This window comes from Sceloporus occidentalis, unplaced genomic scaffold (assembly GCF_023333645.1).
Source record: "Sceloporus occidentalis isolate IW3139 unplaced genomic scaffold, rSceOcc1.0.p SCAF_39, whole genome shotgun sequence".
Taxonomy (NCBI): domain Eukaryota; kingdom Metazoa; phylum Chordata; class Lepidosauria; order Squamata; family Phrynosomatidae; genus Sceloporus; species Sceloporus occidentalis.
The window spans coordinates 6,777,161-6,805,000 of record NW_028317019.1 but is presented as its reverse complement, the minus strand read 5'-3'; the positions used below and the strand labels follow the sequence as shown (position 1 = coordinate 6,805,000).

At 43.2% G+C, this 27,840-nt stretch overlaps 2 protein-coding genes across 2 annotated transcripts in view; both read right to left on the bottom strand.

The window, feature by feature from the left end:
- Window positions 1-14,348, bottom strand: part of LOC149290495 (uncharacterized) — a 22,579-nt gene extending 8,231 nt beyond the window's left edge. The window contains exons 1-3 of the mRNA XM_089489254.1: window positions 13,363-14,348; window positions 12,412-12,532; window positions 10,002-10,513 (exon numbers count right to left, since the gene is read on the bottom strand). Of these exons, the coding sequence (XP_089345380.1) occupies window positions 10,002-10,513; window positions 12,412-12,532; window positions 13,363-13,437 (708 nt within the window). The 5' untranslated portion in view covers window positions 13,438-14,348. The remainder of the gene's footprint in view (window positions 1-10,001; window positions 10,514-12,411; window positions 12,533-13,362) is intronic.
- Window positions 14,349-22,359: 8,011 nt separating this feature from the next.
- On the bottom strand, window positions 22,360-23,893 carry LOC149290494 (uncharacterized). The gene is made up of 4 exons (XM_089489239.1): window positions 23,766-23,893; window positions 23,578-23,658; window positions 23,397-23,462; window positions 22,360-23,275 (listed from the first exon to the last, which is right to left on the bottom strand). The coding sequence occupies exons 1-4, from the start codon at window positions 23,824-23,826 to the stop codon at window positions 22,470-22,472; spliced, it is 1,014 nt and encodes a 337-aa protein (XP_089345365.1). The 5' UTR covers window positions 23,827-23,893; the 3' UTR covers window positions 22,360-22,469.
- Between the last annotated feature and the right edge of the window lie 3,947 nt (window positions 23,894-27,840).

The window sequence follows — 27,840 nt, the reverse complement described above, 5'->3', positions numbered from 1 at the left end:
TCTTGGCAAGAGTTGTTCAGAGGAGGTTTGCCATTGCCTTCCTCTGAGGCTGAGAGAGTGTGACTTCTTGCCCAAGGGACCCAGCTGGTTTCATGGAGGAGTGGGGCACTGGAGCCTGGACTCCAGAGTTGTAACCCAACACTCAAACCATTGCACCACACTGCCCCCCGTTCCCATGTACAACCTGAGAAATAATAGCAGACTTTTTTCTGTTCTTCATGTGTGTCTTCAAGTCTAATCCAATTTATGGCAACCCTAAGGCAAACTTATCATGGGGTTTCCTTGGCAGGTTTATTCAGCGAGGGGATGCCATTGCCATCCTCTGAGGCTGAGAGAGTGTGACTTGCCAAGGGTCACCTAAGTCCAAAACACACTGCAGCAATAATCCAATCTGAGATTGCTTTAACTGCCCTGGCTCAGTCCTAGGGAATTCTGGGAAATGTAGTTTTGTGAGACATTGAGCCTTCTCTGTCAGAGGGCTCTGGTGCCACAATAAACTCCATTTCCCAGGATTCCCTAGCACTGGGCCAGGGCAGTTAAAGCGCTCTCAAAATGGACTATTGCTGCCGTGTCTTTTAGACCTTTCTTGGCCGCAAACTGTCCATAGCCTGCAATGCATCTCATAATTCTGTTGGCAGTCCCTCCCTCCCAACACTTTCTCATTTCCCCCAAAACCAGCACAAAGCTTGCAGATGGAAAGAGGTTTTAAAGCAGCATTTAAATCTGCAATATTTGCTTTTAAAAGACTAAATGTCCCAAATGCTATTATCAGTTTTGTAGCTATTATTACAGAAAGACGTAGAGTGCAAACTCCTCAAGTACCTTTATTTTCTGGAGTGAGATGGGCTTTTCCAACTGACTCTCTGTGATGATCTCCGGTGGTCCAAGCAGCCAAACTGCGGCCCTGTAATAATAATAATAATAATAATAATAATAATAATAATAATAATTGTATACCTTTCGATTCAGCCAAAAGGCTATCAGAGTGGCTTACAAATTGTTAATTAGACATTTAGACATCATGGCTCTTAGCCCAGCAGACCCTGAAATTCCTGAAATCCCGCTGCCATCATCCAGTGAATTATAAAAGGGTTTCCCTTAACCTACACTGGGACCAGTTAAGGAACCTTATTTCTACTTCTTTACTGATCTTTCCAAGCATCAACCGAGCAAAAACACGTGTAAAAGGAGTGTGAGTCGTAGATACTCCAAGGAGGTATTTAATATAAATTACAAAATATAACTAAAATATAAGTCCTACAAGATATTAAGAATCTTGCAGGAACAATATTTGTAAGTATATAATATTCAATTCATACAAGCTATTAGAAAATAAATAAACCTAAGCGTCTAATTCTGAGACTAACTTCCAAGATCCGCTCTTTAACTCTCTCTCTCGATCTCCAACTGACACAATTCCCCCAACTGTCTCTTGGTCTCTCAGGCCTTATATCTCCTTCTCACGGAAGGTTCCAGAAGAACCTTTATCTTGCTTTCTGATTGGTCAAGAGAGCCTTCCGTAGCAGTGATGTCATTCTGCATTTGCATAAACCTCCCTTTTCTGCCTGAAGAAGACCTCCATTGACTGGAGCCCAGTCATTACACTTTCCCAAGGCAAGGCTTGCACCTATTTCCCAATGTTGTTCTTAGGGTCTGCCTTCCAGTTGTTTCCAGGTCTTATGGTGACCTTATGGGAGTCTCTGAAGGGGTTTTCCTGGCAGGTTCCTTCAGAGTGGGTTTCCCATGGCCATCCTCTGAGGCTGAGAGAGTGTGACTTGCCCAAGGCTTCAGTTCTTTTGGAAGCCTTTTTGCTTTATCTTCTAGAAGGCAGCTGAGGAGTTGCTTCTTGCTCTGAAGAAGGAGAGGAACCTTGTGGCATCCAAAAGGCTAACATTCTCTGGAGTTATGTCTGATAATATGAATATATAGAATTGAAATACCTGTTCATTTATTAAAAGGTTTATAGTGCACCTCATATCATAGAATCTCATAGATATGTCTCTTAATAGCAGTCAACCAAATTAAACAGTATATAAAACAAAAACATGAAACAAGCTGGACAAGGAAACTGTTACATGGATTTGTAATTGGTTGACTGGCCAAACCCAAAGGATATTCAACAGTGGCTCCTTTTCATCCTGGAGAGAAGTGACCAGTGGGGTGTCCAGTGGGGCTCTGTCCTGGGCCCAGTGCTATTCGACATCTTTATCAAGGACTTGGATGACAGAATTGGGGGAATACTTATCAAATTTGCAGATGAAACCAAATTACGAGGAGTAGCTAATACCCCAGAGGACAGGATCAAAATTCAAAATGTTCTGAATAGACTAGAAAGCTGGGCTAAAGCTAACAAAATGAAATTCCACACGGAGAAATGTTTGGTATTGCACTTAGGGTGGAAACATGAAATGCAGAGATATAGGATGAGGTACACCTGTCTGAATGAAACTACTTATGAAAGGGATCTAGGAGTCCAAGTAGACCACAAGTTGAACATGAGTCAACAGTGTGATGAGGCAGCTAACAAGGCCAATGCGATTTTAGGCTGCATCAATAGAAGTATAGTGTCTAGATCAAGAGAAGTAATAGTGCCACTCTATTCTGCTCTGGTCAGGCCCCACCTGGAATATTGTGTCCAGTTCTGGGCACCACAATTCAAAAAGGACATTGAGAAACTGGAGCATGTCCAAAGGAGGGCAACTAAAATGGTGAAGGATCTGGAATCCATGCCCTATGAGGGAGTGGGAATGTTTATCCTGGAGAAGAGAAGGTGATATGATAGCCCTGTTTAAATATTTGAAGGGATGTCATATTGAGGAGAGAGTAAGCTTGTTTTCTGCTGCTCCAGAGACTAGGACCCTGAGCAATGGATGCAATCTACAGGAAAAGAGATTCCAGCTCAACATTAGGAGGAATTTCCTGACAGTGAGGGCTGTTCGACATTGGGACACACTCCTTCCTCGGAGTGCAGTGATCCTTGGAGGTCTTTAAAGAGAGGCTGGATGGCCATCTGTCGGGGATGCTTTGATTGAGAGTTCCTGCATGGCAGAATGGGGTTGGACTGGATGGCCCTTGTAGTCGCTTCCAACTCTATGATTCTATGATTCTAAGTGAACATGAAACATGTAATAAGAAAGTAATGCTATGTAATGAGAGGAAAAGGTATGTATACAAAGAACAATTACAATACACAAATCAGCTTCAATTTATCTACTCTGAATAACATACTGATGTAATGCAGAATAACATCTAAACAATGATAATGTAAAAACTAATTTCAGTTTATTACTATGAATAACCTACTAATGTAAGTAATACAGAATGACTGTATATAAACAAGGGCAATTGTGAGTACAGTTACACAAAGGCTTCAGTACAATGACAATACATATAATTAAGAATGGGCTACAACAAAACAACAAAAGGAACAATTACAAGACACAAACTCCCTCCAATATATCTCCTCTAGGTGACATGCTAAAATAGATGATATGAAACTGAAACTGAATAAAGTGCTGTTATCCCTGTCTTTGGGAACTGATGGAGGACGTTTCAAGACAAGAGGCCTTCCTCAGCCGCAAGGGAGCAGGCTGTCATCTGAGATACTCTAGTTCTTCCTCATTCAAGAAATGTGCCAGAGACGTATTTTGCAACCCATCTTCCTCTACTTTTCTGCATGAAACTTGTCCTGGTTTTGGGATCTTCTGGGGAGGCCCTGGTTGCTGTCCCAGGAAACTCTCAGCTGCATTTGGGGGGAAGGCAGGAGAGGGCTGCTTGGGGGCTGCTCTCAGGAGTTGGGACCCCTTCTTAGTCTTGCCGTTTTCATTAATATTCTGCTTCCCCTGATTTGGGACACAAGGCAGGTTCTAACCATTAAAACAACTGTTGTTTTTGTTGTGTGTCTTGATGTGGTTTCTGACTTATGGCGACGCTATCCTGGATTGTTCTTGGCAAGATTTGTTCAGAGGAGCTTTGCCATTGCCTTCCCTTGAGGCTGAGAGAGTGCGACTTCCCCAAGGTCACCCAGAAGGTTTCTTTTTTAAATCTTTATTGTATTAAAAGACATATTTTGTGACAGCAGCTAGAACAGAAATAGCTAAATTATGGAAATCTGATAAGAGACCAACTTGGGAAACCTGGATGCTGAAAGTAAATGAGTGCAGGGAATTGGATAGACTTTCATGTCTATCCCAAAATCATGATAAAGGCAGAAGAAAGGAGGAGTGGAAGAAAGTTTTGATAAAGTGGGGGAAAGAATGGGAATTAAACTTGTCGCTAGTGGAGGACTAATCAAAGTCCTCTCTTTTTACTGTTCTCAGTGGATTTGGGAGAATGAAATTTAAGGATCTTTAAGAATATTATGCTATGCATGTTATAAATTGAATATAAACATATTCTGTTTCTTTTTGCTTTCTTATATAAATCCCAGGTCAACAAAGAATGATTGAATGACTCACTGTGTATATTAAAAACAATAGAGAGAGATCCATACAATGAAATTGATGTAAACATCTGTATAATTATATATTTCTTCAGTTGTTGTTAACCTTACAAAATAGTAAGAGAAGTAGAAAAAATTTCTATGTAAAATCAAATGAAAAATTTGCAGTTTCTTTCTTTTTTACTTAAATTGTAAAGGAATAATTCACAGCTAGACATCATATTTCGGAGGGAGGTTTCAAGGCGAAGGACATTCAAATGGGCTCAGATTCAGAAGACGGAAAAGGAAGACTTAAGAGGGTCCCAAATGACCAGTCAAGACTCAAATTTGCTTTTACAAGCAATTTTTATTTGGATTATGTATTGGTCGTGTTTTATGTATTTGGAAACTTAAATAAAGATGAATTAAAAAAATACATATAACTTATAACAAACAAATGAAGAACATTTAAATTACCAAACATACATAGGAATACCATATATACATATAACTCTAAATGCAAAATACATTAGAATAAACTTCCAAACCTAAAGCGACAGCTAGCTCCTTTCTTTAAATAATCCTCTTTTATCTCTGGCTAATTAGTCTTTACATCTTTTCTTGTTCTTATCTGCCCTTAAGTCGATTTAGACTCATGGAGACCCTATGGATGAGAGTCCATAATTCTCTATTTGTCTTCATACTTAACCTATACCAGTTTTATTTTGAACTGGAATTACTCCCTCTCCTTTTCAATGTAAATCCTTTGTACATATTCCCCCAGATATTACCATTTCTTCCCACAATACATAGTAATCTTCATTACAAATTTGACGTTTATATAATCTTTATTATTTTCTGAGTCATAAAAATAGAAAACAAACGACACAAATCCAGTATCCATAACATCACTGTCACAAATCTTTCCGTTTCCTTGGACCCACTTTCTGCTTTCTGTCTTCTTGGCCTTTCAAAGAGCTCACTTTCATCATATTATAACCAAACCCTGCTTTTAAACACAAATTTTATGCACAACTCTTAAACGTATGAACACAATATATCCCAATTGCTTATTGATAATATCAGTTTTCATTTATGTTCTTATCTATTGTCAAAATACTGTATGCATAACTTCGCAGTATTCGATTCCTTCTTTATCATGCTTTACTTTAAGCAGGAGACTCAAACTTTCTTCTACTGACCTATAATTAATCAGGAAATAAAAATACACATTCAAACAAATTTTGAAGAACAAACTTTGTAGGTTCAATTCCAGTTAATTCAAACCTCAACGAGCTTCAGATTTAAGTTCCATTCTTTTCCCATTCCTCTTCTCTTTTGCCATATCCTAATTCTGAGCCCTACAAGAGAGTTTGTCCCGTTCCCTGTAATCATTAACTCTCTGCATCCAATTTTCCCGTCTTTGAGTCTCATCTGACTTCCATAACTTTGCTATTTCAATTCTAGCTGCTGTTACAAGATGTAATATAATCCTCCAATATTGTCTTTCGTCCCGTGGGCTTAAAATCGAAGTTATATTGAGTAAGTACAATTTAGGGCTCATTGGGAATTTTATTCCCAATATCTGCTGTATTGAGTCATGTACTTTCTTCCAAAATGTCTGAATTTCCCTGCAATGCCACCATATATGATAGATGTTTCCCTTTTTACAATCACACCCCCAACAATTAATTCCCCTGTGCTAATTTATAAGGGTTTTTTTTTTTAGCTTCCATGGGGTGTAATATCACCTGTTCATTATTTTCATGTGATTCTCTTTTAGATCCTGCGCTACTGTAAATGTATTTGTTCTATTCCAGGCGTTTTGCCATTCTTCCATTTCTATTTTGCTCCCATATCCTGCGCCCATTTCCCCATATACTCTTTTACAGTCTCCTGTTCCATATTCCTGCTCAACAGTAGTTTGTGTAGTTTGGATATCTTTTTCTTATCAGGTTGCCAGAACAAATCATCCAATCCGTTTAGTCTAGCTTCGATCCCTATTGTTTTGTTGTCTACCAGAAATCTTTGTTTTAGCTGGTAGGAATTAAACCACTGTATATTATGTCCATCCTTGTTAATATCTTCCCTAGATCTTACCGACCAATTCCCTGATTGATCCTTCTTAAGCCAATGTTTGTAAGTGAGCCAATGACTGATGCTTATCCATCTACCGAAGACTGCCTTCTGGGCCGATGTCCGAAGTGGTAACTTACAATAAAATGTCTTTTGAATCTTGTTCCAAGTGAGTAGTAAAGATTTCCTCATTGGATGATTATTGAAGTCTTTATTCATCCCCAACTTCTCATAACATAAGAAGGCCTGCCAACCAAATCTTAACTGCACATCCTCTAGATCAAGGGTTTCTTTGTCCTCTAATTTAATCCAGTTTTGGATCCAAATTAGATTACATGCCCAATAATATAATCTGAAGTCTGGGAGCGAATAGCCCTCTCTCTGAAGCATCTTTGAGCGCCTCCCATTTAATCCGAGGTTTGTGTCCTTTCCATATGGATTTTTTTAGCTCAGCTTCCCAACCTTTAAATATCTTATCCTTAATCTCTATTGGCAAATTTTGTAGCAGAAACATAATTTTCTGTAGAACTGCCATTTTGATTATGGCAATTCTGCCTAGTAGTGAAAGATTTAACCAGCTCCATCTCCTTAAATTTTCTCTTATGTCTTTCCATACCCCTAAATAATTATTGTCTTTAGAAATCCAAATTCCTAAGCACCTCAGTTTCTTTCCTACTTGGAAGCCCGGTTTCCTCTTTCATTCCTCTACCTCTTCTCCAGTCATACTTTTAGTTATCAACACTGTCTTGTCTTTATTGATTTTCAGTCCTGTGAATCTGCCGAATTTGTTTAGCTCCTGTAGCAGCGGTTCTCTGCCCCGATTTGGGTCCTCCAAAACTGTTACCACGTCATCCGCAAACGCTCTTATCTTGGTTTCCTTTCCTGTTAATCCCTTTTATATTTGGATTACCTTTAACAGAGGAAATCAAGATTTCCATCACTTCTAAGAATAAGAGCGGTGATATCGGGCATCCTTGCCTTGTGCCCTTATTGATCATACACCCTTGGGATCTTTCTCCATTGATAATTAAGCTCTTTGCCGATTATATATTTGCCTTATTGTCTCCCATTTCCATACTTTTTACCACTTCTATCAAAAAATCCCATCTCACGCCATCGAAGGCTTTCTCCGTGTCAATAGCAATGATGGCACATTTTTTCTCCTTATTGACCTGGTAAAATTCAAGACGATTTATAATCGTTCTGATATTGTTCCTAATCTGTCTGCCAGGTAAAAACCCATTTTGCTCCATCCCAATTGTCGAATTCAAAATTCCCTTCAGTCTGCTGGCAAGTATTTGTGTGAATATCATATAATCAGTGTTCAGCAAACTTATTGGTCTATAATTAGTCATTAACAAGCTGTCCTTTCCTTCTTTAGGAATTAAAGTGACACTCGCTAGCTCCCATGAGTCTGGAATCCCCTCTGCATTAATGGGATTAAACCATTTATATAGTGGATCCACTAGTTCCCCTTGAAATATTTTATAATATCTAGCTGTAAATCCGTCCACTGCAGGGGATTTCCCCTCTTTATAATCTTCTAATCTTCCCTCCGTCTATGGGGCCTGCAAAGGGAGGGGGCTTCCTTTCCTGGGGAGGGCATGGTCTAGATCTTCCCTCTCTATGGGGCTTCAAAAGAAGGCTCCAGGGCAGAGGAGAATGTGGCCCAATAGAGGGACCCTAACATTTTCCCAAATGAGCACATTCTCCATCTCTCTGTCCAGAGGCAGAGCCCTCTTTCCCAAAATGGCTGCTGAGGGATTCCTATCCAAATGACCCCTGTCTTTCAGCAGCCCCTTTATGCCATCTATTCCCTTGGCACTTTCCTTCTTTCCTTCCTTTAACCTCCATCCCTTCAAGGAAGGGGACTTTCAGGCAAAGAACTAACAATGGTTTCCATGTCCTTTCTGCTTGTTCCCAGAGGAGGATCACTGATCTTTGCAGGATTGTTGTGAAGGGTAACTAAAGGATGTGTGTGTGTGTGGGGGGGACTAATTCAGATTCTGTGGGCCTCTAAGCCTAGTTGCCAGGGGGTTATCCCTCTCCCCAGAAAGGGCTTTGAGCTCCCTCCGTCTGCCTGCTCTTGGCTTTGGCCTAAATCTGGGCTCTTCTCTCCCCCACAGACAGAGCCCCCTTCCCCCAGAGAAAACCCCTTCCCCCCAGAAAGCTGTTGTTTCAAATGCTATTGAAGCCTATGCTATCTGATGCTTTTTATTTGTCACAAAAGTCTTTTGACTGGGAGCCTCCCCTCTTCCCAGAGATGAAGAGGGTGCCCCCATTGGAAGACCAAAGAGGGGGGCTTGCGAGCCCTTATCTCCCCCCAAATGAGGAGGGAGGGAGGGAGGGTCTCTCCTCTGCCCCACTTTCCAGGAGGGAGGGGCTCCTTAAAGCCCTTTTTACATCTTAAGGACCCTGCCCCCTCCCCCCATGACCATGCCTCTCCTCAAGTGCCCCCTGCCCCCTTTTTCTCATACATTTCTCTCCTCCACTTCCATCTCTTCCTCCCTCTGAACAGACTGTGAGGGCAGCAATGGCTTCAGGGCCTGAGACTGAGCATGTGCACATGCCCCAAAGGCCCCTCCTGAGCATGCGCAGAGATCGCCAGGGCCTTGCTGATGAGGCTTATTCCGTTGGGAGCCTTTGCGGAAAGGGAAGGGGTGCACCCTTCCTTCTTTCCTTTCTTCCTTCCTTTGAGGAGACTTGGAGGATGCCAGAATGGAGCCCAAGGAGGAGCTGGACTCAGGAGGGAAAGGGAAGGAAGGAAGGCTCTGCTTTGTACATAGAGCTCTATCTGTCTGTTCGGTATGTGTTTGTGTGTGTTTGCCTCTTTTCTTCTTATGGCTGGGAATGGAGCTGAGGACTGATGAGAGAATAAAGTGTATTTTGTGCAAATTCAGAACTTCTGTACAACAAAGAGTCCAACACATTGAAACAACAAATAACTTTATTGAGAAAACATCAGAAATTCAGTGTTTAAACCAGAACTGCCCTCCCCAAGACAAAGAATACATTGAAACCCCAACACCTAAAACCCACCCTCTTCCAATCCTAGCCTCAACCACCACAGTCGCACAGTCTATGCCCCAAAGGGAACAAGGCCCCCTTTGCCATTCCCAGCAATTAGACCCCTTTCTGTTAATACCTGCCCCCACCTTTCTTCAGACAACATCCCAAACTTTCCAAAAGCTATCATTCCCATAACTATTCTAGCCAGTTGTAAAAAAAAATCCCAGCACCCCCATCTAGCTGACCTATGCCATGACCCATAATCCCCAGCCAAGTTTATAACCTGAAGCAATTATCTACACTAATAGCAATTAAACTTAACAAACTATAACTTTAAAACAGAAACAGACATATAGACAGACAAACGTAACACACAATTTCTTTGCATTATTGGATTGAAAATATCGTTTTTGTATTTCTTATTGACAAAAACAATGTTAGTTTACTGCTGAGATTGGAGCGGCTTCTCTCCTGTGTGGACTCTCTGATGTCTCACTAGGTGTGACTTCTCAGAAAAACATTTCCCACAATGCTGGCATTTGTATGGCTTCTCTCCTGTGTGGACTCTCTGATGTTTCACTAGGTCTGACTTTGAAGAAGAACATTTCCCACAATGCTGGCATTTGTATGGCTTCTCTCCTGTGTGGACTCTCTGATGTGTCACTAGGTATGACTTCGTACAAAAACATTTCCCACAATGCTGGCATTTGTATGGCTTCTCTCCTGTGTGGACTCTCTGATGTATCACTAGGTATGACTTTGTACAAAAACATTTCCCACAATGCTGGCATTTGTATGGCTTCTCTCCTGTGTGGACTCTCTGATGTGTCACTAGGTGTGACTTCATACAAAAACATTTCCCACAATGCTGGCATTTGTACGGCTTCTCTCCTGTATGGACCCTCCGATGCATGATAAGAATTGACTTGTAAGCAAAATGTTTCCCACAATGCTGGCATTTATGTGACTTGTTTCGTGGGTGGACTCTCTCATGACTCAAATGTTCTTCTGTAAAGAAAGACAATGACATATGAGACTGAAAATCAGAGTTAAGAGAGGAGTGTGTTACTCCATGATTTAGCTCTCATTAACCCCTCCTTATTAGAGATAAAATTAAGAAAGTTTCTGTGAGTAACCTAAGCATGACCCTGCTGCTTATGCCCCTAAATCCATGGAACAATTGTATACTTACTTATAGGAGTTAACAAAGAAGAGATTGGAGGGGAATTTGCTTAAGGGAATCAGTGGAAGCAGATAGTCAGACAAAGGATATTCTATTAAACATGTGTAGAAATATTTTGACTGACAGGTGGCATCATATCCTGTGAGACTGCCATAGAGTCCTGAGTCAGAGCCCAAGGCATGATGGAAGCTAACTGCAGAGGATGCTTCATGCTGTTTGGCTCCAGGAGATGACTCACAGCCAATACAGTATACAGCTCACATGCGGATTGGTGTGGATTGGATTGGAATTGTATGTACAAGAGATAGTCACGTTCATGGAACTCGGAGAGGAGAGCTTGCAAATATTTGCATTATTAGGAGCAGGTAACTAGTGATTTGAGAAACCCATGTTTTTCTTGTCGTTCATTGAGAACTTGATGAGAATTTCTTTTAAAAATATTTGTTCCACAAATCCCACTTTCAAAAGGTGATTTCTTCTCTCCCTTTCAGCAGCTAGCGAAATATTCTTAACAGATTTCTCGAATGACAATAAAAGACAAGTCAAATAATTATACTAATTACTTTGCATTTCAGACTCAATTACCATGTCAAAAGGAAGTTTGGCAGATGTTTAAAGACCATTCCTATGCTTAAAAAAAACCTGAAGGCACACACACAAAAGGGGGGGGGGGAATCCCAGTCTCAACAAATAAACTATGATCAAAGCCCCAACAAGAAATGGTAGAGTTGAGGGGACCCTCAAGGACCATCCAGTCCAACCCCCTTCTTCTTTGAAGTAATATATAGGAATACATGGTATCCTAGAGGACATGTAGTCTGACCCCTGTTCAACATCAGGATGGCACTGGAAGATGGGACAAACTGAGGGTTTTCTTGACATAAAGAGGAGTTTTGCCATGGGATGCCGCTGAAGTTGAGACAGTGTGGCCCTCACAGATGAGAAGGGGAGGGGTGGGGTGCCAATTGGAAATGCTCTTCTGCCAAGCAGGAATCCTCAAGAAGGAGCAGAGTGGGGTGCGATGGCAGGAATTTTGCCATGGATAAAACCTACCATGAAGGAATACCAGTGAATTTCTATGGTGAACTGGGAGGCTAGAGTTCTAATCTCAGCTCAGCCATGTAAATCCACAGGGTGACATTGGGTAAGTCACACTCTCTCACTCATGGATGTTCTGCACTCTCCTTACCTATTATTACCATTATTGTTATCATTGCATGATAGGTTTGGCCCTTACCATCACCATGGGAGAGGTGCAGAGAGAGAGTTGGCCATGTACTGCCTCTGAGGCTGAGAGAGCGTGACCCTCACAAAAGAGAAGAAGGGGCAGGTTGGAGTGCAATAGCAGGAATTCTGCCATGGATAAACCTACCATGAAGGAATACCTAGGAGTTGCAGTTGAAGCTGAGAGCAAGTGACTTGCCCAAGGTCAGCCAGTGAATTTCTATGGTGAAGTGGGAGAATGAAGATCTACTGAACTTTTCCCCTTCCCCACTGCCATACTGTTGTGTGCCGTAATAAATTATGTAGTAAGAGCTCTTCCACAGTGGAATATACTCTCTTAGAGTTTAGTGGAGTCCTCTTCTTGGGAGGTCTTTAAAGAGAGGCTGGATGGTGCTTGGAATGTGTATTCCTGCATGGCAGAAGTGGGTTGAACTGGAAGGCCCTTGTGGTCTAGTCCAACTCTATGATTCTGTAATGCTGGTGGATTCCAGTTCCTTACCCACAGAGGCCACATTCTCATAATTCTCCATCATTATATAATTGTACATCAGTCTCTGCTTCTTCGTCAACAGTTTCCATTCATCCTCAGTGAAATATACAGCCACATCCGCAAAGGTCACCTGCAACAGAAAATAGCCCTCATCTTAAGAGTGACTAAGCAAAAGGGGAGGAAAGAACATGGTGCCTCCAAATATTATTTCATCACTTCAGAATTCAGTCCAGGAAATAAATTTTAAATGCTGTCCACAAGAAAAAAGCTACTGGCTGTGAGATCAGTTTGTATTGAATCCTTTCAATATAATAAAAATATAATTCAGGCCATGTCTGGAATACTGAGGATGGATTAAGATACTGACTATCCCAACACATATAGTATATTTAACCACAAAAGACTTATGGTGCGTTTAGCCATTTCTTGCCAAATTTTAGAACCAAATGTCATTATTAAAAAAACATTTGTGGGAAACACTCTGGGCTTGAGGGCCACTGGGCCCACCCCATATTTAGATCCAGAGATGTTCTCCCATATCCCCTAACTTTTCACAGATTGGAAAAGCAATACACATGTGGATAAGCAATCTAGAAGGCGGTGGAGATCGCCAAAGTTGTTTATGAGGAAGATCACACAAGCTAGTAAGAGCACAGCAATTTGCTTTTGCTTCAGCCTCCTGGGAAGGGCAATACCTCACTTCCTTCTTTCCTTTCCCCACTTTTGAGTTGATGGGGTGCAAACTGAATGGCACTCAGGAATTGAAGTGAGCTGAGAAGGGGGAAAGTGGGAGGATAAGAGAGCAACCGGGACATTTTTAAAAGCCCCTGAAAAAGTGGGGTGACAGAGGATTAACCAGGACTGTCTCTGCTAAATTGGGAGAGTATGTTCTCTGCCTGCTTTCAAGAGCTGGCCCAGCAGTGACACAGATGAAACTAATAGTCAAGAACCTCAACTCACCAAAGAGTTCTTGTATCTCTGCATCCTCTTTCTGTTGGAGCCCAACTCCCTCTGCTTGGCCTCTGTGTCGGCCATTAGGTGGGCAGGGGTCCTGGTGGTCTTGCACTTGGGTCACTTCCAGCAAAAGGTGCCCCAAAGCTGTGTCCAAGGGGGCCAAGATGAAGTTCCTGCGAAAAGAGACCAGAGATTCAAAAAATGACACAAATTGGATTTCCTATAAAGAATTAATCCAAATAGATAGAACTGGTTATAGAATAAAGACACGAGAAAATCCTAATGATCAGGGTTATAATCTTTCATGGTTCTTTTACAGACAATTAAGAAAGCTCTTCCCAATGGATAAAAACAATACATTATTGGCAAATCCGACTCTGATCTAGAACAGGAAATAACGTTGACTAAAGAGAACAGCATCCTGCTGGTGAGATACACAAGTGATACATGCCTCCTTTGGGCTGATGCAGAGGTGGATATCCCCTTCCCCCCTCTGTTCCAAACAAAGCCCCCTGGACCTAGCCTACATTGACCGCAGATCCCCTACACAAAAGATACTCCATGCCTTATTAGAGTGGTGAAGGATGAGGGGATGGGGAATTGGAGAGGGCCCTGGTTATGCCCCTGTAGCTAGATGTGAAATGAGTGCATCATAAATAAATAAATAAATCATCCACTGAAACCTCAGTGCTTTCCCCCATCATCAGCCCCTTTCCCAAGGCTGCATCCACACTGCAGAAATAAGATACTTTGACACCACTTTATACCACTACTAATCCCAGGATTCCATAGGATGGAGCCAGGAGAGTTAACACACTTTAGAACTGGATTATTTCTGTAGTGCAGATACAGCCTGAGTCAGTTGTAAAAGGGCAGAAGCACCCAAGTCTTGTTTTTACCTTCCTAATAACGGTTTTCCTTTAAAAAAAAAAAAGCAGTCTGCTTATCTGTCTAATCCTTATTTTTGTTGTTCTTGTTTAAGTTTCTATGTTTATTTGGTAATAATATGAGATGGTCTGGTTTGGCACCTTCCTTCTTGCCTGAAAATCTCTTAATAAGGAAACTGAGGAGACTTTTAAAACCTCCCAAAGGAGCTACTTTTGGGCTAGTTTTGGGGGCAAGCCTCTCCTTAGAAGCCAAAGCCCGATGTTTGGGAATAATAACAAGCCTTCTATTAAAACCATCCTTCCCATTTCTAATCCCTTTTAAAACCCATGTTCCCCAGTAGAAGCAGAGCTGTGTAAGAAAACCCTCTCAGAAAAGACACACAAAAGGACACACTTCCTTTCTTTTGGCCCAAGGAGCCTGGTCTCCTTCTTCTCAGGGAGAGAAACAGGAGCCTCTCGATTCAACTGAAGAGGCCTCAGAGAAGGTTCTGGAACATTATTCCCACAGTCACAAGCAGCACAAAATGGCCGCCTCTGCTGCTTGGCAGTTGGAGGCCTTCAGGGAACCCTTAATGGAGGATGAAAGGGCCCCAAAATAGGAAGGGAGCCCAAACATGATTTCCAAACCACAACAACACCTAAAAATTATCCTGATGCTTCTATTGAAAGTAGAAACCTGATCCCTCTCCCTCAATACAATCAACAGTAAAAGATATTAATATTTTCTCCCCATCCAACCACTGCCTTCAACACATAGGCAGCACAAAATCAATACAGCATGAGCAGATCAATATCTATGGGACTGACAGGAGTAGATTGGGTCCCCTACTACAGCCCTACTACAGAGTCCTGACCGTTGAGAAGCAGCCTTGAGCAACTGATTTCAGACCGATACAGTTCCAGCTGCAGGACTGTTGGAGACTGCACTTCCCAGAATGAGATGCCTCCCTTTTGGTGCATTTTATGTAAAGGGACTGACTAAAGAGGACTAAATTAAAGGCTGTATTGTTGACTGTTAAAATACACATTAAATGAAGTCATGGGAATATCAATAATGTACACGAAAATTTCCAGTCAAGCTTATAAATGTTGGGATCCTATGGATAAAGTTGCTCTTTCTTTGCTCCCAGAGACTGCCTTGTCCTGAGTCCTGGGGGATGCCAAGGCTCCCCTGGAGCAGGAGAGAGGGCTCCATAGGGGTCTGAGGGATGCTCTGGTGGGGGATGCTGGGAACTGCAGTCCAACAATCTCTGCAAGGCCTTGCTTTGCCTTCTCCTCCTGAGCCAAAGCAAAAGAGGAAATCTTGCTGGAGGACTTTGTGGAGAAGGAAAGGTGTTTCCAGGGGGAAGCAGAAATGGCAGTTTAAATGCAGGCAGGTCCTTGAGGGCAGGCTGACCAGTTGTCCTCCTTTCCCAGGACATGTCCTACATTTCAGCCTGCTGTCCAGGAGGAGGCCCAAAAGGTCATCTGTTTTTAGCCTGACTAAGAAGCATGAATGTACATTTCTCTGAAGGTTTTTAGCTTTTATTTGGTCACACTCTCCATTTCCCTTGAATGTCTTCCACTTTGCAGTGCCTTGTCCTCCTTTCTAGGGAGGACATCTGGTCTCCCTGCTTGAGGGTCTCTTCCCCGATAGGGGGATGTGGTCCAGAGGGAGGGCCAGCCGTGGGTCTCCAGGGGTAGTGTTAGGGTCCAGAAAAGGGAGGGAGAGGCTGGGAAGCCAGACCTTCAGAGTTTCTCCATGCAAAGCAGCTGCTCCAACCACTGGGCTATATTCCCTTCCCAATGGGTGCAGGGGTACAAAGCGGCTGCTGGCATTTTGTCTTCTGAATCCTCCCTGCATTGATCACCTCTCCTGTGGCACAGCCCCACTTCTGCCCCAAAACAGTCTTACGTAGGGATGCCATATCCCGCCTGGGGGCGGGACTTTCCCAGTTTGGGGCGGGTCCGCACGGTCCCGCCCCGGTTTGGCCCCGCCCCCGGGACACCCCCCCTGCGACGGACGCCAGGCAGGGAAAGGAGCCTCGCATGAGCGAGGCCCCTTCCCTGCTTGGCCTCCGCCGCCGAGGGAGGTGGCCTGGCTCTCCTCCCTCTTTCCAGGCCTCTGTGAAGGCCAAGCCTCCACAGAGGCCGGGAAAGGGAGGGGGCCGCCCGCGATCGCCGCCATCGCGGGCGCGCTCCTGGCTCTTTCCTGGCCTCTGTGAAGGCCAAGCCTCCACAGAGGCCGGGAAGGGGAGGGGGGCCGCCCGCGATCGCGGCGATCGCGGGCGCACTCCTGGCTCTTTCCCGGCCTCTGTGAAGGCCAAGCCTCCACAGAGGCCGGGAAGGGGAGGGGGGCCGCCCGCGATCGCGGCGATCGCGGGCGCACTCCTGGCTCTTTCCCGGCCTCTGTGAAGGCCAAGCCTCCACAGAGGCCGGGGAGGGGAGGGGGCCGCCCGCGATCGCCGCGATCGCTCTCCTCCCTCTTTCCCAGCCTCTGTGAAGGCCAAGCCTCCACAGAGGCCGGGAAAGGGAGCGGATTCGTTCGCCACTTGGGCTCCGTGAACGGAGCCCAAGCAGAGAAGGAATCCTCGCTGAGCGGAGGGATTCTTTTTCCCTTGGGCTCCGTTGGCAAAAACGGAGTCCAAGGGGGAAAGAATGCCTCCCTGGGGGAAGATTCCTTCTCTGCTTGGGCTCCGTGAATGGAGCCCAAGCGGAGAAGGAATCCTCCCCTCAGCGAGGCTCTTTTTCAAATGTAGGACCCCCCCAAAAAATAGGTCCTACATTTGAAAATTTTGTCCTACATTTGTCCCGGTTTGGAGGCCCTGACTAATGGCAACCCTAGTCTTACGGAGAAGGCCAGTTCAAGGGGGAGCTGAGGATTTCTGTTCATCCATTTTGTGAGAGATAATGTTTTAAAGAAAGCTTTTCCTCTGCTTTGGTTTTGTGGAAAAATACCTAATGTATTGCATTTCCCACCTTGGCAGGGGATGGGGTCAGATCAGTGGGGTCCCTAGACTGCCTCCATCCAGTGAATTATAAAAGGACTTCCCTTAACCTACACTGGGACCAGTAAAGGAACCTTATTTCTACTTCTTTACTGATCTTCCCAAGCATCAACCAAGCCAAAACACGTGTAAAAGGAGAGTCGAGTAGTAGATACTCTAAGGAGGTATTTACTATAAATAACAAAATATAACTGAAATATAAGTCCTACAAGATATTAAGAGTCTTTCAGGTACAATATTTGTAAGTATATAATGTTCAATTCATAAAAGCTATTAAAATAATAAATAGACCTAAACATCCAATTCTGAGTCTAACTTCCAAGATCCGCTCTTTAACTCTCTCTCTCTTGATCTCCAACCGACACAATTCCCCCAACAGTCTCTTGGTCTCTCAGGCCTTATATCTCCTTCTCACGGAAGCTTCCAGAAGAACCTTCATCTTGCTCTCTGATTGGTCAAGAGAGCCTTCCGTAGCAGTGATGTCATTCTCTGTGGGATGTGGGAGGGACTGGGATTCCAGCCAATGGCAGCCCTCAGAGTGTCCTCAGGAGGACTTCTGTTCCTAAAAGAGCATTGAACCCATGGCTTTGAGGCAGGGTTGATCCTCCATTTTGATGTAGTGAGGCTCCTGGTGAAGGCAGTTGGTTTGGAGCTAGGCTTGCCATATCCCGCCTGGGGGCGGGACTTTCCCGGTTTGGGGCGGGGCCACACAGTCCCACCCCGGTTTGGCCCCTCCCCCAGGACCTCCCCCCACCCAGCAAGGCCCTGGAGGCAGCTCCAGCCCTCCCCATGGCTGTGTGCCACCCTCCCAGCCTCCCCGCCTGACTTAGCCTAGAGAGCAGGTCTTCAAGACATCTGCCACTCAGAGCTATTGCCAGCCCACTTGGTATATATACCCTGCAAAAGGCATTACTTTCAGGTTACAGTGAGCAAAGAAAAAAAGGCCATAAATGGTTCCTGTTTCACTGGGAGTCTAAATGCCTCATCTTTTAAATGTCTACCACTCAGTATTGTTGTAATTCTTTATCACAGGGTCGTTTTTGAGGCCCTAAACACCTTTCCTTGTAATATGCAAATTTCTCCCGAAGCTGACCAATGGGAAAGAAGCAATCAGCCCCCCTCCCCTTGGGTTGGTTTTCAATGGCTTGGTGAAGGAAAAGATTTTGCCTTGCAAGTTGCTGGTAAATAATAGGAGGCTTTGGGGTAGCAAAGGCTGCAGAAATAGTTTGACCCCCCCCCTTAAACATCCATGGCTCAGTGCTATGGGATTCTGGGAATTGTAGTTTCTTGTGGCACCAGAGCTCTTTTGACAAAAGGAGACTGAATGGAGGCGTTGCCTGGCTGGGGGCAGAGCCTCTTGCCAGCAGTGAGAAGGCTGCGATGATGAGGAAAAGCAGGGGCTCCTCTGGTGGTCCTGGCCACGTCCCTTGGCTCCCTCCCTCCTCCTCCTCCTCCTCCTCCTCTCAGAGCTCATTCACACTCCCTGGCTTTTCTCTCCCCCCCCCCCTCTGCACTTTGAGACCCCTTTAACTGCCAAAGCTCAATGCTCTGGAATTCTGGGGTCTGTGAGGCATTTGGCCTTCTCTGTCAGAGAGCTCTGGTGCCACAATAAACTACAATTCCCAGGATTCCATAGCACTGAGCCCTGGCAGTCCAAGCAATGTGTTTTGGACACAGAGATCCTCCAAATGAATCCAGTAACTAGCTTTTATATCTCTCACACACACTGCAGGAATAATAACCCACTTTGAGACTGCTTTAACTCAGTGCTAGGGAATCCTGGGAATGCGAGTGTTTGGGAGACATTGAGACTTCTCTGTGAAGATTATCGCACTGCGTTCTGAGAACGTTCCATATCATCACATGATGAGAACGTTCCTGGAACGGATATTACCGCATTAGCAATCAAAACGTGATGAGAACGTGATCAGAACGGCAGTTTACCGCACTGCGATTCCTTTTTCTTGAAACCGTTCTCAGAACGGTTTGCTATAGCGCATGCGTATTAGATCTTGTGGGCGGTGTACCAATGACGTCGCCACTCGGTGGTTGTTTTTAACCGGAAGTCGTCCGGTGACTTCCTTGTGGGGTGTAAAGATGGCGTCGGAGAAAGCATTTTTTGATCTTGTGAGCCTGGTAGAGAAAGAAGAAGAGCGAAGAAGGAGAAGAAGGAGTCGCATTGCTAAATCACTTGTCCTCATTTCGCGCCGGAGGGCTGCTCTGAGTAAGATTGCAGTTATGGCTGCCAGTGGCAATCTAGATATATCCAGTTGTCTCGCATGGATGGCGACCTGGCCTCGCATCCCACGTTGGTGGCAGCAACCCCGGGAGCGGACCAACTGGTGGAGTGACGAAGTCCTCCAGCGATGGGATAACGACATGTGGGTTTCTAACTTCCGCATGTCTAAAGAAACCCTTTTTGATCTGGCTAGCATCTTGAGACCAGAGCTGGAGCGTGGGGAGTCTGTATTCCGGAGTCCCATCCCGGTGGAGAAGAGAGTGGCCCTGACTATTTGGTGGCTCTCAAGCCCTCTGATGTATAGGAAGGTGGCTTCCCGTTTCGAGGTTGGAGCATCCACAGCTGCAGAAATCGCCATCGAGGTGTGCCTTGCCATGGAGAAGCTGCTGCTGAGGAAAACTATCCAGCTTGGAAACTACCACACGGTGTGTATCAATATTACTTTTAAACCTAAGACTTCTGGGTGCAAATGCATTAATGCATATCTAAAGATATATAGGTTTTGCTTATGTAATACCATTAAGATATGTTTACATCCTGCCTTTTCCTTGTTTGGGAAAAAAAGAAAGGCTTTCAATTACCTTTGCAATTATGGGGGTGGGTTAATGATCCTGGGCTTGGGGCATGGATTTAAAAGGTGCATCTCTGCTGCTGGCTTCTCTGTTATCCAGCTGTGCTGGGGTGGTGGTCCTAGGCTTGGAGCATGCACTTCGGAGGTGCATCTCTGCTGCTGGCTTCTCTGTTATCCAGCTGTGTTGGGGGGGTGGTCCTGGGCTTGGGGCATGGATTTAAAAGGTGCATCTCTGCTGCTGGCTTCTCTCTTATCCAGCAGTGCTGGGGGGTGGTCCTGGGCTTGGAGCATGCACTTCGGAGGTGCATCTCTGCTGCTGGCCTCTCTCTTATCCAGCTGTGCTGGGGGGTGGTCCTGGGCTTGGAGCATGCACTTCGGAGGTGCATCTCTGCTGCTGGCTTCTCTGTTATCCAGCTGTGCTGGGGGGGTGGTCCTGGGCTTGGGGCATGGATTTAAAAGGTGCATCTCTGCTGCTGGCTTCTCTCTTATCCAGCTGTGCTGGGGGGTGGTCCTGGGCTTGGAGCATGCACTTCGGAGGTGCATCTCTGCTGCTGGCCTCTCTCTTATCCAGCTGTGCTGTTGTGGTTTGCAATTCTGAAAAAATGTATCTTGATATATTTGCAAGAGTTGATATGTGAACAAGTAACATCTGGATTCCCCTTCAGTGTGTTCTAGGTATATATATAAACCATAATAATTTCTATTGTCCTTTTTATGCTTTTGTCTCTTTGATCCCAGTTTCATATACCAAATAATAATAATAATAATGCATCATCTGATATGAAATATGTTAACCCACTTTTTTGATATCCCAAATTTATTATACCTTTGCCTTTTTTCAGATTATGGATGGATTTCAGAGACTCGGATTCCCACACTGCATAGGAGCTATTGATGGCACTCATATTTCTGTTTGCCCACCGCTGGGACGCAGAGAGGAATACATCAACCGCAAGCAGGGATTTTCAATTGTTCTGCAAGCAACTACAGATCACAGTGGGAGGTTTATTGACATTGAAGTAGGGAATTGTGGGAGATCACATGACAGCCACATATTTACCAATTCCGCTATATGTCAAGTGATGGATGAAGGCTGTTTTGTGCCCGGAAATCCCACCCTTCATGTCCACGATGTAGCCATTCCACCACTGATTATAGGGGATGGTGCCTACCCAATCAGGAAATGGCTCATGACACCATATCGTGGAGAATTAACACCTGACAAACTTGCTTATAACACCGCCCATTGCAAGGCAAGATGCGTGGTGGAGAGGTCTTTTTCGCGATTGAAATCTAGGTGGGGGTGTCTGTCTGGTAGACTAACTGTGAAAGAGGAAAATTTCATCTCTGTTGTCACAGCATGTGCCATACTGCACAATATTTGCGAGACGAGAGGAGAAGTGCTTGATCCCGATGTAGAGCCACCTGCGAAAATTGTCCTCCCCGCTTTAGCGAATAACATCAGAGGACACTCTACAAATCACAAAAAAGAGGGTCAAACTGTTAGATCTGCAGTAACTAACATTATTTTGGGTCGTTAACACCAGAAACTGACATTATTTGATGTTTCATAACATCACCTCAGTTATGGCAACAGCATTGATCTGATCAAAACGTTTCTTCTTGGTTTACCTTTGCATCAATCTATTAATGTTGATATACATGTGTTTAACAACGTGTCATGTACAACATGTGAATAACTTTACCAGACGGCAATGTTGAATCACGGTTGTTTAGATTCTTTTTTCTTTTAACTTTTTTTTCCCAATCAGGTTCTGCTAGTGGTGTATATATTATTGTGGGGTATAAATACCCGATTGTTATAGATTAGCTTCATGGTTTACCCAAAGTTTGGAAATCTATTTTGAAGTGTTATACAATTGCTATATTGATGTTTCAAATATCCTTTTTTGGGAATATAGGAAAACAATGGTGTAAAAATGGCTTGTTTATATTACATTTATATTAATACATCATGTTTCCTACCTTGAAAACCAAAAGGAAGGCTGTTCTAGAAACCATTGCTGAATAATGTTGCTATTGTTGTGGAAATGTTTAGGTATATTAAGGACGGTAGACCAATTTCTGAGAACACAGCTGTATTTTATCAACAATATAACTTAACATTTTAAAACACGATTAAATATCCTTTTTCTTTTGGAAAAAAACCGTCTGGTGGCTTGTTTTCCATTATGTCAACAAAGCACGCATTTATATACACTGTATATACATTAGGTGAGAACATATCCATATATACATGGAGACATACAAAACCTTTCCTTAACATGAAAATGAAATTTTACTGTGCTTCAAGGAGAAATGGTTTAAGTCCCTCTTTATCGGTCACAAAGGGCACGTAACAGGGTAAACATAGAATGCTGAAACATATCTGAGGTTTCAAAACAGAACCTTTTCCCTATATGTTTCCCTTATGGGGAAAATATTTTTTTTTTCTTGATTATCCTCCCAGTACGAGAACTGCATGGTTTATCTTGGTTTTGAACAGGTGCAACTGCGCCTTGCAAGGAAGATGTTCCTGCATTGCTCACACATTGCACGGTTCCAATGCAGCCTTCATTTTCTGGGGGATCAGTGACTGCAACAACATTCTGAACATCCCTGTTGATGTTCTCTGCTGTGTTGTCACCATCTCTAATTTCACTACTAGGAGTGACAGGACAACCATCAGGAGCATAAGCAGGAGGAAGTTCATCAAAGAGTTCAGGGGAATTGTTCCCTTGACATTTCCCACCAAAATCTGATGTGGATGGTTGCTCCTGGAAATCTGTAAAGACAGCTGGGCCTGGTGTTGAAGGAGGAATATCACACGGAGATGCCCTGAATGATGTGTGCATAGTTCCTTGGGCAACAGTATCATGTTGCCCCGTTGGAAGTGCACATTCATGATCTACTTTCCTCCGGTACAGTTCAGTCATGGTCTCCATGTACTGCAACATTCTCTGTCTGTCCTGTGCACTTCTCCTTACATCTTCCTCCATAATATGTACAAGTTCCATTTCTGTCCTCCTACAGTCTTTCATGCTGTCGTGTACAATTTCCATGAACCGTTCCTGTGTTCTCCGGGTAAGTTGGGCCTCTCGACTTGCACTCTGCATTATAGTGCGCGCAATATGTTCTCCTCTTCTGGCGCGACGATTCCTGTTCCTGTTTGAACGCAGTCTTGTTCCAGGAGACAGCAATACATTGGGTGGTTCGTCCTCTGGATCGTTAGGTACTGAAATTTAAAAATTAGTGAAAATAGATTAAGCCCACAGGAAGGAAATTTATTTCTAATGGTAGCATCATGTAAAGGGTTGTAGACAAAGAATTTTCTTAGAAAAGCAGATGCTACCTACCATTGCTTGTACCGCTTGTATCATCTGCACGTCTTTCCAAGTCACCCAATTGTTCTCCAGTCGCACCTTCAAAGTGGAGCATTAAACACCAACGTTATTTCTTTTGAACACATATACAGGTTCACAATATTTATGAAGAAAACAGAGATCCAGAAATTGACAGAAATTTATATATGACTACCTGCTATTTGCGTAGGTCCACTTTCCAAAATTGTGACAGGTATCGTAATGACTGTGTCATCGAGACAAGTGTCATCAGAATCTGAAAAATGCAAGGGGAAAAAAAGAGTAAAGCCTTTGTCTTTTTAACAAAATAATGTTGTCATGCACATAGCAGAAATCTTCAGGCATTACAGATGGGCAACTTGCCTTCATCACTGTCTTGTCTGGTAGTTGTTTCTTGGGTGCTTCCTTCGCCTGTGTTAGCCATGGAGGTGGATGCGGTTTCTTGAGTCACATTTGTGGTTTCACCCTCCCTTTCAAAATCAAGACTTCGGGATAACCTATTAGGGGTGATGCTAACATCCCCATGAAAAATTTCCTCTAGTTCCCTATAAAAGGGACATGTAATAGGGTTGCTTCCACTTCTCTGATTGTGTTTCACAACCTTTCTGTACTCAAATCTCAATTTTTTTGATTTAGATCTGCATTCCTCGGCAGATCTGACATGGTTCCTCTTTGCCATTTCATCAGATACAACTTTAAATTTATCCAAATTTCTGTAATTCTTTTTTAATTTGGTCTGCAATTTTTGTTCTTTCCATATTTCCAATAAGGCCAAAACTTCATTGGCACTCCACACCCTCCCCCTTGCTTGTGCGGAGGCACTGCTTTCGGTCACTGCATGGCTATCCATGGCTTTCCTAATTACAGAAAGTATAAAATAATACTGTCTGCAATTTAATTATAGAGGCTGTGAAATAAACTTCTGCGTTAGCACTTAGCTGCTGATGCTGGCTCTCTGCACTCCCAAACTCCCGGCACTGCAGTAAAAGCACTAGAGGGCGCAAGTCTAGTTTTGGCGCCAAGAATCCCTGCACAGTGATGACGTTGCAAATCCCTCTTCCCGCTGGACTTTTCGGAGTGGCCGAAGTTATTGGGAAGCAGTGATGGCGCGTAGGAAGGGATCCAAATGGGTCAATAAGGAGATTGATCTGCTCCTGAGAAGTGTTAGGGGGAGCGGAAAATTAAAGACGCTCATGAGGTCCCGTTCTGTACCCATTCTTCCTGTGCATAGAGAGGTAGCAGAGCAATTAAAAATGCATGGCTACAACCGCACCGCCGAAGAGGTGTACAGGAAGTTCAAAATGACGCGTGAAAAATTTTTGGCCAGTCTAAATAGCTTTGGGCCATCACCCCCCAAAGAAAAACAACCACCCTTTTTCCCCCTAATGAAAGAGCTGTGGCTTATGGCGGGGAACCATGGCTCCCAGGAAAAAAATCCCTCGGGTAAGTTTGTAGCTTTACAAGTAAAGGCTCATTGTTGCATAGTATGCCATGGAATTCCTCCAGTGTTGTAGCCATAAGGAACAGTTGCTAAAGACAGTCACTATATCAATATCATATTAGGCTACTTCCCTTATCAGTTTCCAAAAGAAAAAAACACTACAATGGACTACCAGCCCTGAGGTCGCCATACTTTTCCAACATAGGAAGGGATAGATGGGTGTACATATGGAGGATAAATTTATTAGACAACAGCATTGCCACTCTGTTTTCTTACTTTTTTCTAACTGCAAAAAGATGGAGAAATTATGATGTCCTACATTTTTAGTTGTATTATCAACCTGCAGTTTTCCTAGAGTATTCTTACTATGATCAATGCACAATTTCTGATCTAGTTATCTCTTTGATTTTTTTATATTGATCAACATGCAGATACTATAGATGAACCTTGCTGTAGTGGAATCCAGTCGGGACCATCGGCAAGAGACATCTTGCCAGAACCCCAAACTCTTGTACCCAGCTACATAACTGAACTTCAACAGTCAGGTGAATTTAAATAAATATGCATTGTCTTTTTCAAAAGAGAGTGGTGGTCATATAAGGATTAAGGTTTATATTAATAACATACATCTATATACCGGAGAACTGAATATCACGAAAACTTTACTTTCAAGACAGTAAATAAAAAGAAATATATGAACATATTGTGTTAAACAGAGAATACATTGCAATAAACTGTCTTATTAAAAGCTTTTTGTATATATCTTTTGTCTGTACAGTGCAATCTTCCTTGAAAACGCAGGAAAACATCAATCGGAAAATTGTGGGAGTACTACAGAAAATGAATGGCAGATTAAAGAAAATCGAAAATATAATTGAATTGCATCTGCAGAAAACATCCAACACTTAATTGTATTCACACATGTTTTTATTACTGCATTGTTATTGAATACAAGTTTTGAGTTTGGACACAGTACTGTACTCTTAACGTAAGATGGATGTTATTTTGTTTTCAAATAACATGCATCGATCGATGATAACGAAGTTATGATTGTCCTTTTTTTAAAAAGGGTACTTATGGTTTTTTTATAAAACCTTTTTTTGACTTGCATCCAAAGTTGCATATGGTACATATATGTTGTTCCAAGGGAACCAGACTTTATTTTTAACAAGTGTGATAACCCAATTTCTGGGTAATCATTTGTTTGTTATTATATTACAGACTGAGAAGATTGTTTTGTTGTATTGCGTCGCAGTGTAATAAATGCAGTTTGTAATTAATAACTCACATCTGTTGCCATGCTTAACAGTAGTGTCCTTTACTTCTATATAAAAATACCTGTTCAGACTGGCAGATTGATAATTTCTTGAATACCATGCCACCAAGTACAGGAAATACACACTGCCAAGAGCATCAAAGGTACATAGTTTCATAAAGATAGAGGTAACATAACAACCTTTATCCAGATATCAAATTCGCTTAGCTGTGAAAAGCTAGCATTCCAAACAGTCAAGGTAGATGCTGGTATGACATTTACCAGTTGGCCCCTGTAAAGTTAGCCCACATCATACTGCTTCTGTTTGACAGCCTTTACATGTACTTTGTGACCAAGAAGTGTCTTCATTCCAACAATCCCAAATGCATGGTAGAGTGGCCATACATGTTATTTTGTACATGCAAGTAGAAATGTTCTACAAAATAAAAATCATCCCAATTAAAAGCAATGGAAATACATTGCTGTGTAAACTTTCCGCCCTTGGCAAATAAAGCTTAACAGTAATAACAATAATAATATTCAGGCAGAGAGTATTGATATACATGGTTGCTTAATGATCCATCAGCAATGGTAAGTTTTGAGTGGCAAATTGTGCAGAACTATAAACAAATTCTAATATTAATTAAATTCTGAATATGAAATAATTTCTCAAATGCATAACAGATTACAGATGAAAAAGAACATAATTCCTGAAATCCTGAAATGATCCCTTTTTTAAAATGCTGGAGGGAGAACAGTTCTTTGAAAATAATTTTACCAGCCAGCAATGAAAACCATGGTCAACATTACACATAAACCCACTTCCTCAGATGTAATTTTGGCTTAGTTAACACTCTTCTTTGGGCTGCTCATGCTTTTCAAAGAACCAGATCCATTTGCATATTAGCCAGCATGCTGCCAATCCCCGGCACACCCTCCATGGATGTCTATAGTGTGTGAAACTCCGCCTTGCATGCATTTCTACATGGCCCCCACCCTTTCTCCCAAAATGGAAGAGACCTTCAGGGGACACTGGGGAGGGAAGGGTTTTTCTTCTATTTCTTTTCTTTTACCAGAATGTGAGGCGGGGAAGTTCCCCGCCTCTTTTTGTGCAGGCCGAAATATACTGTCATCCTTGTAGGTCACACAGTATGAGAACAGGATCATATTGGCCAGCGGTCTTCTGGCAGCCCATTAAAGCATCTCATGAGATGCTTTAATGCTGCTCCAGAATTCTGCCCGCTGCAGGCGACTCCTTTCTTTTCTGTGTCACCCACAAGGATAACAGCATACAGCGGCATGTCGAGCTCCCATGACAGGAGCCACGACTGAGCAATTTGGCATCAAGAGCACCATAGACCCCACACATTTCCACTGTCTTTCGTGTCATGGCGAGTATCGCCGTTCCTTGCTCTATGACATCTCTTTCTATATGGTCGATCCTATACCGTTTGTCCTGCTGCCCACAACCCGCTCCTTTTGCTGTTATGAGCTCGTTTTGTCCAAAATTTAAAGCTAATTTGCATATATTTCCCAGCATTCCAGCACCCCTCATCCATTATGGCCTCCATGGCTTCAATACCCAAAACCCGGCCATCCAATAGTCTCCTTGCCTCCGTACATGTGACCCCGAACAACCAACCCCCAGTCTAAATTTGCCCCTAAATGCCTCCCTTTCCTCTGTCAATCATCTGCAGGGGGAGGAGAAGCCCCAAATCCGAGCTGGAAAAAGCCCAATCTGT

What these genes read in the sequence shown, in the direction of transcription:
- LOC149290494 (XM_089489239.1), bottom strand. Translation starts at nt 23,826, where the DNA reads ATGGCTAACACAGGCGAAGGAAGCACCCAAGAAACAACTACCAGACAA. An exon ending in CAGACAAGACAGTGATGAAG is followed by an intron (nt 23,659 to 23,765) that starts GCAAGTTGCCCA and finishes TGCATTTTTCAG; the next exon opens with ATTCTGATGACACTTGTCTC. An exon ending in TGGACCTACGCAAATAGCAG is followed by an intron (nt 23,463 to 23,577) that starts GTAGTCATATAT and finishes TCCACTTTGAAG; the next exon opens with GTGCGACTGGAGAACAATTG.